We start from the raw sequence: 15,045 nt of genomic DNA on the forward strand, positions 1-15,045 counted from the left end.
TGAACAACACAAGGTTCAGCTGAGCAAGGACACAGTCCTGGGTCCTTCAGGTGACTTTTTCAGTGCCAATACAACAGAACTTTCCGTGATAACCCTGTATGGAAACTAAGGTGAGTTTTCCTTTCTCATATTGTAATTTACATTAGACCACTCTGCACAGCACTTCAGGACTTAGAAACTACCAGAGCTTTCTTCTGCTCAACCTGGTCTTCACTTTGGTTCAGGGACCATTTCCATAAACAGTTATGACACATGTACACACAACTATGTCCCAACAAGATCAGGGAAACTGGGAAACTTCGGGGGGGGGGGGGGGGGGGGGGGGGGGGGGGGGTGGGGGGGGGGTTGTTGGTTGGTGTGTGTTTTGTGTTTTGTGTTGGGGGGGAGGAAATTGCTGTATGGGGCGTCTAAAGAAGTTTTATACATTCAAGAACTTCCATTATTGGGATAAGCCTCAGAGGAAGTTGTGGCGCTCGTCTCTAAATAGCATCTCCGAAAACTTTGAATTCACACACTTATTATTAAAAGGGAAGGGATGAACAATTGGTCTCCAGGGTCTATCCACTAATGGATTCCTTCTCCCAGCGCAGGATTGCTATAGCTCATTCATTCACTCATTCATTCATCACAACTCTGCAGTTGCGCAAACAGATTTTGTAAACAAAAACTCTTCACTAGCAAACTCCCACCGTGCTAGCAATATTAAGTGCCAAGTATATGAACACCCTGCAGAGAAGCAGAGCCAAATAGTTCATTGATATTTCTTTTTCCTCTTATCAGTATAGTTGATACTGCTTTACAACCGATGTAAAAGGATAGGTTACACTGGTAATAAACCTCAATACCTTACGTCTCCATACAGACTGGTTGCTGAAGGCTTAATATCAGTCATAATTATTATCCATAAAATGTTATTGAATCAGATCTTAAAAGTTAATGCTGCTTTGTTTCAGGAGATAAAGGACAGTAGGCTGGCAAGGCAGAGAAGGAAACATTGAGCTTTTGATCAGTCTTTGTGTGATTTAAAAACTTAACCACAAAAGGGACTCAGCACTTCAAATATTATCCAAAATCCTATGAGCTGGCCTAAGCAGAGTCCTGTGGCAAGAGTGATTACTCAGAGGATGTTTTATCTTTGAACTTGACACAACTGCCCAGATGGAGCATGTAACTCTTTTCTTGAACTCAGAACTGGTGAATGCTGCCCTTTTACGACATGTCGCACCTCAGATTGTAATGCGCACTTAGTAGGTAAATCACCCCAGCACTGAGAGGCTTTCCTAAGCTGCAACCTCCCACTGTCCATTGAGCCCTTGTTGCTCACAGAATCACCTTCAAAAATGGACTTTTGCCTTCACAGCCCTCACGTTAATACAAGAGCTCCATATCTGCAAAGCAGGTGCCCTGACAGAAGGCATCAGGCAACTGGTTAATGGAGCACGTAAGCCGCCCTAACATTTACAGCTAATAAAGACTGATATCCTCCCTGTCCACAAACATTTTATTCAGCTTTCCACACTCACAATATCATTAATCCAGCTCTCCCTTTCCCTTTTTGCAGTACAGTATTGCAACGGTCCGAAGCCATTACTCATCTCTACAAAGAGCCAAGAGGAAGAAACATGAGAGTTGGGAAGGAGCAAAGGGGACCAGTGTGTGTCCTCCCTGCCAAAACCCATAGTGCTTCCCAGTGAGAAAGAGACCTTGGCTCCCATGTAAAATGAGCCTCATCTCCTCCTTGCCTTGGTTACTCAGCAAATACTAATCATCACATGGACACCCCAGTGGCCTGTAAAGTGAGGAGAGATTTTTAAGGTTGACCACAGGCTCTAGTCCTTTAAAAACAAAGGGACTTATGTGCCAACTCTCAAGCCAGCCCTGACTAGATTCACTCTCTGCTTCTGTAGTGCACCTGTTTTGCAAAGCAACCATTAAATTTGGAAGCTTTATGGAATACGACATTTTTCAAATCTAAAAAGTATGCCAAGGAAATCATGCAGAAGGGTAATAGGAAATACTTGCAGGGAGACCTATTCTGAATTGTCTACACATACATAAGGCACAGAATTCCTTTCCTTAAAGATTTTATTAACCTTTTGCTGATGGAAGGAGATTACTGATTGAGAGCTAGATGAGGTCAATACAGCAATTATATTTCGAATCCTCTTCAAACAAGGCTCTTGTACAATGTAAGAAAAAAAGTTGACAAAATGAATTGTTACTTAAACTAAGTCTTTTAGAAGAATAATTAACCTATAATAACTATTCTGGCCTCCTCTCCAGCCCTGAAAAGTAATCTTCTCTCATTAGTTTCAAGTTTAATTAGCATCAATAATGAAACGTCCCTCAGAAATAACCATTGCATCATGCTCTCTAATGCTGATATACGCTGCCCTGCAAACGGAAAGGCCACAGCGCAATGTCTGAAGCTAGGGAGAGGCTCAGCAGACCACAGATGCTCCCCAAAGCAAAAAGCAAACAATATTGTAAGTGTGGAATGTGACAAAACCAGATTTATTTGAAAGACAAGCGTCGCAAACACCGTGTGGAGCAGAGAAGACTTCAAGGTGGTTTTGCCAATAACTGCTGCAGTATTTCCAGTGAGTTACTGAGCCTCTCAACTCTAATTTCTTGTTCTTTCTTGGCCTTTTGGCTGAAGCAGAGAGAGACATCACTATTTAGTGTATTCTAGATGAGAAAACTGTATTCAGCACTTGCAGTCTAACATAATCAAATAATGCTTTTTCCATTCCTGGCTTCTATGATCTCTCTGTAAAATAGATATAATAATGCTAAGCATTGTCACTAGGGTGATAAGGCTTAAAGTACTTTGAGAATCTAACATGAAAGAGGCTATAAAAAGCCCAGACATTCTGATGCATCTGAGATAGCCCATTACTTAACGGGCCAGTAGAAAAAGCTGGTGAATGCCAACATACAAGCTGTAGAGGTCTGCTGCAACTTGCAGAGCTCTGAAGGATCACCACAGATTTCTAGTAGGTGAAGTCACAGGTACTCAGCTGCATGTCACAGGCGCTACAGTGACTGCATTCAGAAGAACCATGTGAGCTTTCAAAACTGAGGTGGAAAGAAATCTTCAATAACATAAAAGTCCTAGAAAGAGTATGACATATGGAGAAATGCCATTTCCTATATGCCTACTGATGCACATCATTCAGTATGTACTTAGACTAGTATTACCTCTCCCTAACAGACATCAAGAAATACATAGCACAAGAATCCACACATGGTCATATCACACTGTACTCTCACCACTGCAGTATCCCTGCTTTTTCCCCCTACACTCACCATCAAGCATTGTCTGCTCTTCACCTCATGCAGAACCATCTTCTCTCCCTTTGCCCAGCCTGTAACTCGGGGATAGAGTCAGGGTTTTCTTTCATCACAAGGATTTTGTAAGATGTCCAGAGACATCTTGTCAGTATTGTGCTTGTCAGTAGGAAAATGGGGAGAAGCTAGCAGAAAGAGCCTGAACCTCTTTCTTCACAGCGCACTGCTACAGGGGAAACCCCAGTCTGAAATGGATTCAGCATATACCCTTGTTTGTGCAGGAAAGGTAGTTCTTCTGCCTTGATGTAAACGTTGGACTACCACGGAAAGACTTTTGAAATTTGCAAACTGAACTTAAGAGTTGCTAGAGACAAGTTATAAAGGGGATGCCACACATTTCTAGAACCATCTAGATGAAAGGTTCCTGCCTATTATCTCCACTTTGCCATCTGTAATGCAGGAAGAAACAGGCAGGCCGCTGAAGTTTAAAACAATCTCAAATCCCCCATTCTGTGTTAAATTTCTGACACCTTAAGTAGGAAATCATAAAGGACAAACCTTCTCCCACTGTTTCCACGATGTTTTCCATTCCCAGGACAACCAGCACTCAGTTTGCTCAGCAGCACCCACTAGCCAACAGCAGCCAACACCTGCAGCTCCTCACTGCAAATGGAGATGATGCCCAGCTGCAGCTGGCCACGGGCGGAGGAACCACAGCCTATCCCACTCTCCCTCATGTTTCATGGGGCTACAAGTAACCCTGGCCAAAGCCTCACAAAGTAGTCAAATTGCAAATCTAAATTTGACCATTTGGCTTCAAGGCAGGTAGTGTTGTAATAGTCAAAGGCAGGCCTCATCATTTTTCAAAAAAACAGAAACTCAATCTCATAGCACCAAACAAAACTGATGGCATTTTTAAGTTGCAGAAGTTTGCTATCACTGAAGTGAAGGAAATAGCAGTCCTATGATTAGTACTGCAGAGATGGGAATAAATCAATATGGTAGGCTGTTTTAGCTTTTCCCTTAGAAATCTGTGAGTTCAGACTGCACCTTATTGTCTTTATTGAGGTTCTTAGAAAGTAAAAGCACTAGTAATCCACAAAAAATAGCACCTTCTACCAATGGAGTTCACAAGCAGTCAAAACTACCCCTGCTTTGCAAAGGAAGTATCTGCCACAAAGGGAAGTATTTTGCGTCACACGACATGTCAATGGAAGAGCTGTGTATACACAACCCCTCTTCTGAGTCCAGTTCCTCTTGTGATTCTCTCCTCCTCCCTGCTTACTCTGTGCCATAGTCACTGACAACAGACCCAATACTGCAAGATAATTAAGTTGGAAGTCAAAGAACTCAATTCTTACAGCTACCTTTGCAGCCACCTACTGAAGTTCTCTGGCAAAAGGAAAAATAAATGCAAAATATTAACTGATACCCTGTTTTCAAACCACAAGGATCACTTTACATTCAGCACCTATTTTTCCATGCTCGATTCCATCTTTGTACAATAGTTTACTATTTTCTTTAAAAGATCTGTTGTTAGAAACTCGTCTGAAGTCTGTTTGCAGACAGCCACCAGCTCTTTCTGCTGGATACAGCTAGAACACTTCAACCACGTCATAGATCCCACATGACTAACAAGTGAAGATGATTCTCCTTCACTACAACTGACACAGTTTATAGCTTCTGCAAGTAGAGATATCTAAGTCCTATCTATGCTGTCACAGGGAATTTCTGAGTAGCCATGCTAAGCAGAATAGTGACAACCATGAAGCTACTCAGCCGCCTCAGTCATAAATCAAAATACTCATGTAAATTAGACTTTAGTCTCAAAATGTGTTTCTTGCCTAAATATTTAAACACATAAATAACCTCCAGCCATTCCAGCTTGTCATTTTAAGCTTTCTGACATTTATTGTTCGCAAGAAAAGAAAGGTCAGACTTATCAAATCTGCATTTATGCTTCCATGACATTTTTCTCCAACCAAATTTTTCTGAATTAGAGAAGCAAGACAAATGTGGCACATTTCATAAAGGACCTTTCTCAGCTCAGCACTGCGGTCTCAGCAGCCCCACTGAGCTCAAAAGTGGCTTCTCAGGAAACAGATGCTGTGGCTCAGTGAATAGAAAGAGATTCGGATAGCAGGCAACCTAAATTGCTGTTTGCTGTTAGGTAAATCACTTGTGCCAAAAAAGTAGATCTCCTAGTCTCAGTACTCTAGTTCTGGGTAACCCAAGCAGATGCTTTGGTATGAGAATTAAAGACGGGAAATGTCCAGGCGCAATGCAGAATTTGCTGCTGCTTAGGAAGAAAATCACAACTTGGACTCCCAAAACACCATCACCAAAAATGAGTTAGCACTGATATATTGAAAAGGTGATACCTTCTTTACTATGATGAGGCTCATTTATTTGGGAATTTTGTGAGTAAGTGCTAAATACTGCCAATCTCCCCTCACTTTTTCTACTTTTTTTGGGCCAATTCACAAACATTGTCACAAACACAGATTTTATTTCCTATCATGTAATGTTCATGTGAAATGTGCAGTGAACCAAATGACCAGATTACTTCAGGATACAATTCAATCAGACACTGCAAAACTGCCTTTGAATTTGAAGAATGTCTCTGCATTTGTATAATAAAGCACTTAAGTCTCCCAGTGCACTTCTTTGCTGTAGGTATTTATTCCCCGTTTTTAAGGATGGGGAAATAAAAGCATAGCAAGTTTAGAGAAAACATCTTTTTAAAATGTGCCATAGATGTTCATTCAAATTAAAAAAAAAAAAAAAAACTGATACTTGTGCCCCTTTTGGTGTTTGTTTATGGATATTTTACCAAACACGCTTATGAATAAGAACATTCATAAGAACAATGAGCCTAAAAGTAAACAAAATTTGCAGAAAACAGACCTAGAAATCACAAAAACATTGTGCATTATCCTGATTCCCATTGAAGATCAGCAACACCATGTAACTCTGGTCCAAGCAAAACCATGTGGAATAGTGATCATGGCATGTTTTCTGTAAACCACTCAAAGACTGAGCATCATTTCTAACATTATCTGCCAAATAATTGGCAACAAATTTACAAAGCCCTAAATTTTTGTGGTCAGCATAGAAATAACGAACAAGGCACCATCAGTCAAGAGAGTCATATGCTATGAGTTTTCTTGGTGCTGATGGAGCAGGAGAGTGGCTTGGACCTGAACAGGCAGGCCAGCAGCAGGGCCAAGGATCATGCTGCCCATGAAGCCAGGCAAACCCATCACTAGGCAATCAGTTTCCTCTTCAAGGGGCATTTACATTTCATGAAGAGGCACTGTGGACTCACTAAATCCACATTTCTGGAGAGCACCAGTGACTGGAGGTCTAGAGGGAGGTGCTACAGACCTAATACTTAGGGCAGGAGCGACTGGGAAAGATGCTCCTAAGCACACTTAGGATTCGCTGTGATCTAGCAAGTGGTAATTGGCATGCAGCACACTGGCACCCATCACAACCCAAGGGTAGAAAAGGAAAACCTCAATTTGCAGTAGTTCATGTCTAGAGTAAACTCAAGTGCAATTCAGGCCCATCCTTAAGCTTTGGACTCGCAAAGCTGGCCTGATAGCCGAGGCAAAGCGCAAAACTCCAGCAGAAAAGAGCAAAACCACTTGCACTACAATGAAAACCTTTCAGAAGCCCTACTGCAGTGCTTCAGTCTTATTCACCAAGTTTTGCCACTGATTTATCAGAAGAGCAGGATCAGATCTCAGATGTTGCATACAGTTGAGGATGAGAGAAAAACAGAGCAACACGAAAGTAAGTGACTTTTACCAGTTTTCTGCTCAGTATGGCACAACTCCAAACTTTGTTCTTTGAAAGCAGAAAAACAAAACCAAAAAATAACAAAAGAAAAATATAACTAAGAGACCTTGATTAAATGCTGGTACTTCTAAAATATATGGAAAGAATTCTGCGGACTTTACTACAGTCAGATTTCAACTTGGAGCTCTGATTTTCATTTACAAAATGTCCACTTTCAAAACCACATTTTCATCTAGTCTGAAGTTCTTTCTAATCTTTAGGCAAAGGGTTCCTCCTGCAAATGAGTTCAGGTGCATGGTAGCAGTACCCTAAAGATGTAAAGCTTAATTGCCTCACCATTATAATAGCATTGGTATGTAGTGAATGCATACAGTTGCAGGGAGAATACATGTGGCAAGTTAATAAAATTTTAGATGAAGGCCACAGCGCAGGAGCAATATTTCGCCTAGCCAGAGGATGAAAAGTTATGCATTGCTATTTTAAAAAATATAATTGGAATGTTAAATCTATTTCATGAATGAAAGTACATTGACCTTTAGAGGGAGAAATGACTCATTTTCATCCCTGTATGCCCCTTTTTAACATACGCTTCCCACCTTTGCGTATATAAGTAGCAATTAGTTCTCATGGGAAGTTATTTTATGGCTATTTCAGCTTATTAAACTTCCTAAGTAAACTCACAAGAAACCTATTTAGCAACATTTGTGGCTCAGGTTCCCTACCATGAGTGGACTGGTTACCTGTGAATCTAACATGAAAAAAATCCACACGCCAATGCACAGTTAGGGTGCAAGGGCTCTGGATCACTATGAAGTCCATGGGAGTGTAGAGCATTCACCTTGGACTAACCCAATCCCATGCTTACCCATGCCATATTATCTGTGGGACTGATTTGCCAAGAAGGCCCCCACAAAGACCTCTGCACAACACATGCTACCCTATCTGATCTTATAAGTCCTGGGAGGAATTTTAGCCCAGCAGCAGATCAGCCATGCAAGGGGCAATCAGTGCTGATGCTCAGACAGTTCTTTAATTGACAGTCTCTATATACAGACAATTTAGGATTTTTTCCCAAGAAAGCTCAATAACCTGTCCAGAGAGTACACTGCTACAGAGACCCACTGTGTTTCAACACTATACAGCAAATCCTCTAAGACCAGAACTAAAACTGGCTGGGACTCTTCTCACAGAAAGGTTCACTAGTCTTTCAGTTTCCCATGGCAATGTACTGGGTTTGATTAAACTCTTTTGGGAAAGGTTTCCTTGGAGGTAGGGTGGAATTCCCAGTCAAAACCAAAGACAATGAGAGCAAAGTCAACAGCAACCTGGCAGTTGGGAGGTTTGCCTAAAATATGAGAGATCTGCAGCACTGCGATCCTCTCTGAGCTCTCCCCTCCCTTCATCTGCATTTTTTGTTGTATATTTTTCCAAAGAGATGTTTGAAATGATTTTGATTCTTTTTGGCCCAGAGAAGCACTGGGGGAAGAAGAAGCCAATATTAATTCTGAAAGCATTTCCAAGAGAGGAAAACTCTCTCTTACCCAATTTTGAAAAGGCCAAGCTGACACAGAAATGGTAGATGGGCTGAGGACCACAGCTTCTCTAAATGGAAGCTTTTTGTTGCAGGATGTTCTGTTCCCATGAGGATGAGTGTGTGAGGGAAATCTGGCATTGAGAGTATTTGCAGGAGAGCGCTGTAGAAATCCCTGTGAACTTATGGTTTGTCTGTTAAACAGCAGTCCAATAAGTACATCCTTTTCTAATTGTTCAGTAACACACTGAGACAAATTGCTTTACGCTTTGTGCAAACAAGCTGTTAAAAAGGGAGAAGATTCTCTCCAGTTAAATATCTTTGAGCCAGCATCAGAGAGTATAACAGTTAAAGAGAATAAAGCACTATTTACAGGACTCGGTTGTCACCCTTAAGGTCAATGGGAATTCATTCCCTTGCAATTTTTTCTCAGCCTAAAATATAATTCATTCTCCATTCACATGGAGGATAACTTGGCAAAAATAATTTAGCAAGGTAATTATATCTTTTCCTGGGAAGTACTGCAATCCTGGGCATCTCCAGCAGAGGAGAGGAAAAAAAAAAAAAAAGAAAAAGAAAAAGAAAAAGCTAAGTATGTCAACATAAGTGAAGCAGCTTTACATTGTTGATGGGAGGATTGTGTTGTTTGAAATCCATTTCCAATTAGCTTAACCAATGAAGGAAAGGCTTAGCTGCCTTAGGAAGGGCTTTAGTTAAGCCCCGTACACATTAGCTGCAATGGTGTTAATAATTGCTGGAATCTGCACACTTGGGCTGGTGGATGCTGTTCATGCTGTTATCACTGTGTCAGCACATCCTGCTGTCGGCACGGCTACACGGCACAAATTTAAGCATGGCAGTGACACATGGTGTTCACACAGGCAGCACCTTCGCAAAGCAGAAAGAATGGATTTTTAATGTTTTTAAACAAACCCACGTTACAAATCCAGTGCAAAGCCATGTAACAGTGTAACTACACTAAGGTATCATTGCTGAAACAGCAGAGATGCAATCTTATAGTGACACAACTTACAGGTTTGCAACCTTGGTGTAGAATTCAAGAAGAGACTAGGACTTTTGCAGGAGATTATGAACAGCTGCTAGAAGTTATTACTGTGATATAGGTAAACAAGGTCCATATTCCTTCCCTCTGCTCCTCCTTTTCCTACATCCTCTATGATTGACTTTGCATAACTGTGTTGCAGTAAAAACAGCAGCGCCTTGTTTCCAACATGATTTTACAGGGGCATAGCTAACTACTACTTATCTATCTGGAAAAACATGTATTTCTTCTCAACAGTGAGACAACAGACAACATCCAGAGCCTGTGGGTTTTACTAACTTTGGTTAAAGCTCCATCCGCGTTGTATTCACAAGATCAGAGCACCTGTTAGTTCACATGTATACCCTTCACCCAGGTTAAAAATACACCTCCATCCTCAAAGAAAACAAATGCATGCCCCCCAGCTCCCCTATTGCTATAAGCACCAGAGTCAAGATGGCATTAAAAGCTAAGGCTGTATATTCACTGCCAAAGAGAGAGATCTGTAAAGCAAAATAACTGCTACTCACAATAAATTCCCCAGACAGAAAAAAGAGATGGTGGGGTTTGGTGTCTTTAATTTTTAGTAATTATTCTTTTTTTACTGCAATGTAGCAAGGCAAGACCTGCTGGAAGGTAGGGTGTGTTGGCCTCACCTAGCCACCTTGTGGTAGACAGTACCTCTGCGTTATCCCTGCCAGAACTGACACAGGAACAGCTAGCCCAGGTATCTCACTTCAGCCCCAAGTGTAAGACTGACTCACACCCAGCCTGCTCTGACAGTCTGCTTTGATTTTCGTTTCAGGCAGCAAGGAACAAGATGCATTCAGTTTGTAGTTATTCAGATTGCTGGCCCAGCTTTTCAGATGAGCATCAAAAATCAGTCGCTCCAACTTTGTATTCAAAGCCCAGCACCGACTTGTCTCACCTCTTGTGAATTTACTTAAGTATATTCTGTGGTCCATTAAGTAGGTGGCTACTCAGGGACACACCATTGACTTCTACACAGCTTCATAAAAGCTACCTAACTTAACTCACTGTGACAAATTATATGGCCCCACAGTCCTCTAGGTATTATATTCTTTTAGTGGGAGAGCCTGAATCAGAGCTTGTGTTAAAGGTACAATGCACACACAGAATGGAAATCTCTCTTGATCACTGGCCCAAAGCAGAGACTTGATAGGAGGTAACCGCTGTCCAGAACCAAAATTTTAAGCCAGGTTCTCTCTTCACAGAAGCACCAGCGCTACATGAGCCTCCTCAGATGTACAACTTCTTGCCTTACTGTAGCTGATACAGCACAGTTCACTAAGGATCCTCTGTGATTTTAAAGGGACAGAAATTAACTCAGTTCCAGATACATGAAACTCAGAGGAAAACCTACTTCTTGCAGGTTTGTCTGTTACAAGCCATTACCTTATATGTTTAAAGAAGAGTAATAATATTGATACCAATACCATAGCATTAATGTACAAATTTGCTGGTCAGCCCCAGCTTTGGAAATGTTTGTGCGGTTCCCCGATGTCTGCCTGCACATAACCTTGGAATCACCTGCAGCACTTTGAGGAAGCTTCCCTTTTTAGGATGGTATTTTTTAAGTTTTAAAGAAGCTGATCCTGCTGTCCTTGGACCAGTGACACTTTAACCTTTGGGTCTCGCTTGCAGCTGTCTGGCACAAACGAACTCTTGGCATTTCCTAAAAATCCCTCAGCGCTGTCCAAACAGCTCTCACGGCCCTACAAAAGCCCCTCGATGCGTTTTGCACCGGTAAAGCGCAGCCCTCGAGGACAAGCCGTTAAGGGAAGCCGCGACTGCTCGGGGTGGGGAGGGACTGCGCTTCCCGCACCCGCCGGGCTGGCAGCCACCGGGGCTGCGCGGAGGGGGCGGACGCGTGTCCCGGGGGGGGCTCGGCGGGGGACGCACGCAGCGGAGGGTCGGCGGGAGCGGGCGAGGGGCGCTGCCCGGCGCGGGGGGGGGGCGGCATGCAACGCACGGCTCACCTGCCGCGGAGACGTGGAAGAGGAGGCGGGGGCGGGCGGCGCGGATGGCCGCCGACAGCCCGCGCTCGCTGCCCGGGAGGGCGCCGCGGCGCTCGGGCATCAGCCGCACCCGCAGCCGCCCGTCGCCGGCGCGGAGCCACCAGGCGAAGAGCTCGGTGAGGTTGAACTCCAGCTGCGCCCCGCCGGAGCCCGGCGGCGGCTCGCCGGCGCAGCCGTCCCGCAGGGTGCCCTCGCCCACCTCCAGCACCAGCTGCTTGGCGCGCCGCAGCCGCCGCCCGGCCGCGGAGGGCCCGCCGGGGAGGGCGGGCGGCGCGGCCCGCTGCGGCCCCCCGCGGGCGGCGCGAAGCAGAGGCGCGCAGTCCAGCCGCAGGCGGCACCGCGCCGCGGCGCGCCCCGGCGGCCCCAGCACCAGCTCCCGCACGTAGGTGCGAAACAGCGAGGGCACGACGAAGTCCACCGCCAGGCTCCTCCTCTGCAGCCGCGAGAGGCCGGGGCTCTCCCCGCGGCCCCGCCGCCCCCCGGGGCCAAGCTCAGGGCGAGGCAGGCGGCGGCCAGGCAGGGCGGCGGGCAGCCTGCCCCCCGCCATGACCCGCCCCGCCGCCCCGCGGCGGCCGGCAGCCGCCCCGCGGGGCGCCGCGCCCCGTCCTGCGCCCGCGGGGCCGGCGGCCACGGAGCGGCGCCGGGGAGCGCTGCCGCCGGGCCGGTCCGCCCGGGGAGCGCGATGCCGGGCCGGGCACGCTGCGGAGGCCGGTCCGCCCGGGGAGCGCGGGGCCGCCGCCGGGCCGGTCCGCCCGGAGCCGCCGCTGCGCGGGCTTTGCCGGCTCCAACTACCCGCCACAACGCAGGCATTACCCAGCGAGCGCTGACATCACGCCCGAGCCCGCCCGCCAGCAGCCAATGCCGTCCCCGGCAGCCGTCATTATGCAAATATACCGGGGGCGGGGCGGGCGGAGACGGGGCGCGCGGGGGGGGGGGGGGGCGCGTTCATTGAGAAAAAAAAATGGCCCGCCGGCCCCCGGCCGCCCCGCCGCCCGGTACGGGGAGGGGCGGGATGCGCGGTCCCCAGGTAGGGGGCCGGGGGATGCGCGGTCCCCAGGTACGGGGCGGGGGATGCGCGGTCCCCAGGTACGGGGCCGGGGGAGCGGCCGTCCGCGGCCCGCAGCGGGGGGGGGGCCGGCGCTCTGGGAAGGGCCGGGCTGGAGCCGCACCTCCACATGGCCCGGCGGGGCCGGGCACCGGCCCCCGAGCCCGGCTGCCACCCGCGTGTGGTGAGGGGCTCTGGGGTCCCGTTCCCCGCCTCGTCTCTCTCTTCTCTGCCTCTCTGTGCAGGCAATGAGGGACAGAGCTGCTCGTTTTGCTCTCTTTCTTCCTTTTCCTCTCTTTTCCCTTCCTTCCCATTCTTCCTTTTTCTCCCATCCCTTTCTTCCCTTCTTCCCTTCCCTTCCTTCCCTTCCCTTCCTTTCCTTTCCTTTCCTTCCTGGCTTCCTTCCCGACCTCCTTAAAGGCTGCCGTCCCCAAAACAACCCTGGATGTCTTTTCTCTGCAAGGGGAAAGAAAAAAAAAAAGGTGACAAGTAAGGGGGGGTGAAATCTTAGGGCATAAGTCATTCTAAAAAACTGAACAAAATTCTTCCATTTCAGAAGGAAAATAAGAGCCTTAAGAAAGGTTCATGCAACATTTTCCCCTTTTTTACCTTTAATAAATACAATATAATTACTGTAATTACATTAGTTCTATGCCTTAGGATAGCTAATCATAACTCATTCATATTTCTGGAGGTTGCCTATATGAATTAATGACTTATTATTATCTCTTTAGTTTGATACTTAATGCATGTATATTTTTATAATCCAGGTACTTTAACTATATAATCATTAGAGTGCAATTATTCTGTCATGCGGTTATTCTTCTGCTTATATGAAATTAATGTTAATATACAGATATTGTGGAGCAGAACCACAGTGTAATGCCTCCATAATTGTAGTGCCGAAGAGTGTAATTGCAGGAGTGATGCTAGAAAAGGGAACCAAGATATTTTCTGTACAGAAGAGTTGAGAAAGGAACTTCAGGGCAATCGCCGAAGGATTAGTTAGATAATATACTTCATACCAAAAAAGCCACTTTTGTGCCTTATTCAGCCTTATAGAGGTGTGCTAATTCAAAGCCTGTCCAAGATGGCGGCGTTTCCCCAACTGACACTAACGGGCTTTGGACATACCCTCATTTTCCCCCAGCTCTTCTTATTTCACAGTCCATTAGATTCACTTGCCCAATATGTGAACCCTAATCCTTCACTTTTAGTAATAGTTTGGGGCTTGGTCTTCCTTTTGTTAAAGGAGGAAGACAACTGGAAACATACTGAAATGCATACCAGTGTTCCATAACAAAATGCAACACAGAAGTATTTCAAATTGGTCTGTATGCTTCTACTCCTTTGAGCTCAGATTCCTCACTGGAAAAAAATGTTAAATGGACTGAATTAATCACAGGCCACCTGTCTTTTCATTCAGCCTCTTCTTTTACTCTAGTGGATAGTCATATTAACGTATGCAATTGTGGATTGAGAACTACATCCTCAAACCTGCCCTCTTCACCATGTTATTTTGGACTATCATCTTAGTCTGCCTGTGCATCATATGCTAGTGAGAAGAATGACAATTATTGCAGAAAATGGTATGCTGGGCACAGGAAATGTTCTAAAAATCTCTATAAAACAGTTTATTGTGGGCTTTTTTCCTGCTTGTACAGATCAGATTTCCATCAAATGAAGTCACTGCTGTGGGACTTCTACAGTTTTCAGGTCTCAATATTTTCCTCTGGGATTCAATCAATTCGAGACTAATGCTGAGCTCATTTTGGTGCTTGGTAGGTCTCCCATTGACTGTAACTGGGTAGACCCAGGACACAGTTCAGATTTTCAGCCCAGGTACTAGGAACAGAACAATTTAAGTGCTTCCTTTATGCCCAACATCTTGCTAAGGTAGACGGTGTCTTCTCAAATTTACTCTTTATCCTGGAAATTGTACAGGTGTCTCACTGACCTTCATCTTAACCAGGAAATCAGAGTTGGGCCCAATGATAAGTCAGGCTGACATAACTAGAGACTTTGCTCTCCGATCTCTCCTCAGAATGAGATAAAAAACATGTGGTGGCACACTGTGGCCTTCTCCCACACTCCCCATTCATATTTGTGGGTGCTGTCACCTGGAGTTGAATCAGCCACTCTATCTCAGCCTCTGCCTTCTCTACTACATCTGCCAAAAAAGCTGTTGAGCAGGAGAAGGTTTTGTGATGTGCCTGACCTAAGAGAAAGGGAATTTGTTTCTGGTCCGTGTCACCAGTGTGGGCACTGTACAGACCCAAGTGGCTCTCCCACC

At 45.5% G+C, this 15,045-nt stretch overlaps 1 protein-coding gene across 1 annotated transcript in view; it reads right to left on the reverse strand.

Annotated features, from left to right (window-relative positions):
• Positions 1 to 11,880, reverse strand: part of ALK (ALK receptor tyrosine kinase) — a 320,524-nt gene extending 308,644 nt beyond the window's left edge. The window contains exon 1 of the mRNA XM_030035063.2: positions 11,669 to 11,880. Coding sequence (XP_029890923.1) covers positions 11,669 to 11,768 — 100 coding nt within the window. The 5' untranslated portion in view covers positions 11,769 to 11,880. The remainder of the gene's footprint in view (positions 1 to 11,668) is intronic.
• Positions 11,881 to 15,045: the final 3,165 nt, after the last annotated feature.

The sequence above is a fragment of the Aquila chrysaetos genome, chromosome 13 (assembly GCF_900496995.4).
Source record: "Aquila chrysaetos chrysaetos chromosome 13, bAquChr1.4, whole genome shotgun sequence".
Taxonomy (NCBI): domain Eukaryota; kingdom Metazoa; phylum Chordata; class Aves; order Accipitriformes; family Accipitridae; genus Aquila; species Aquila chrysaetos.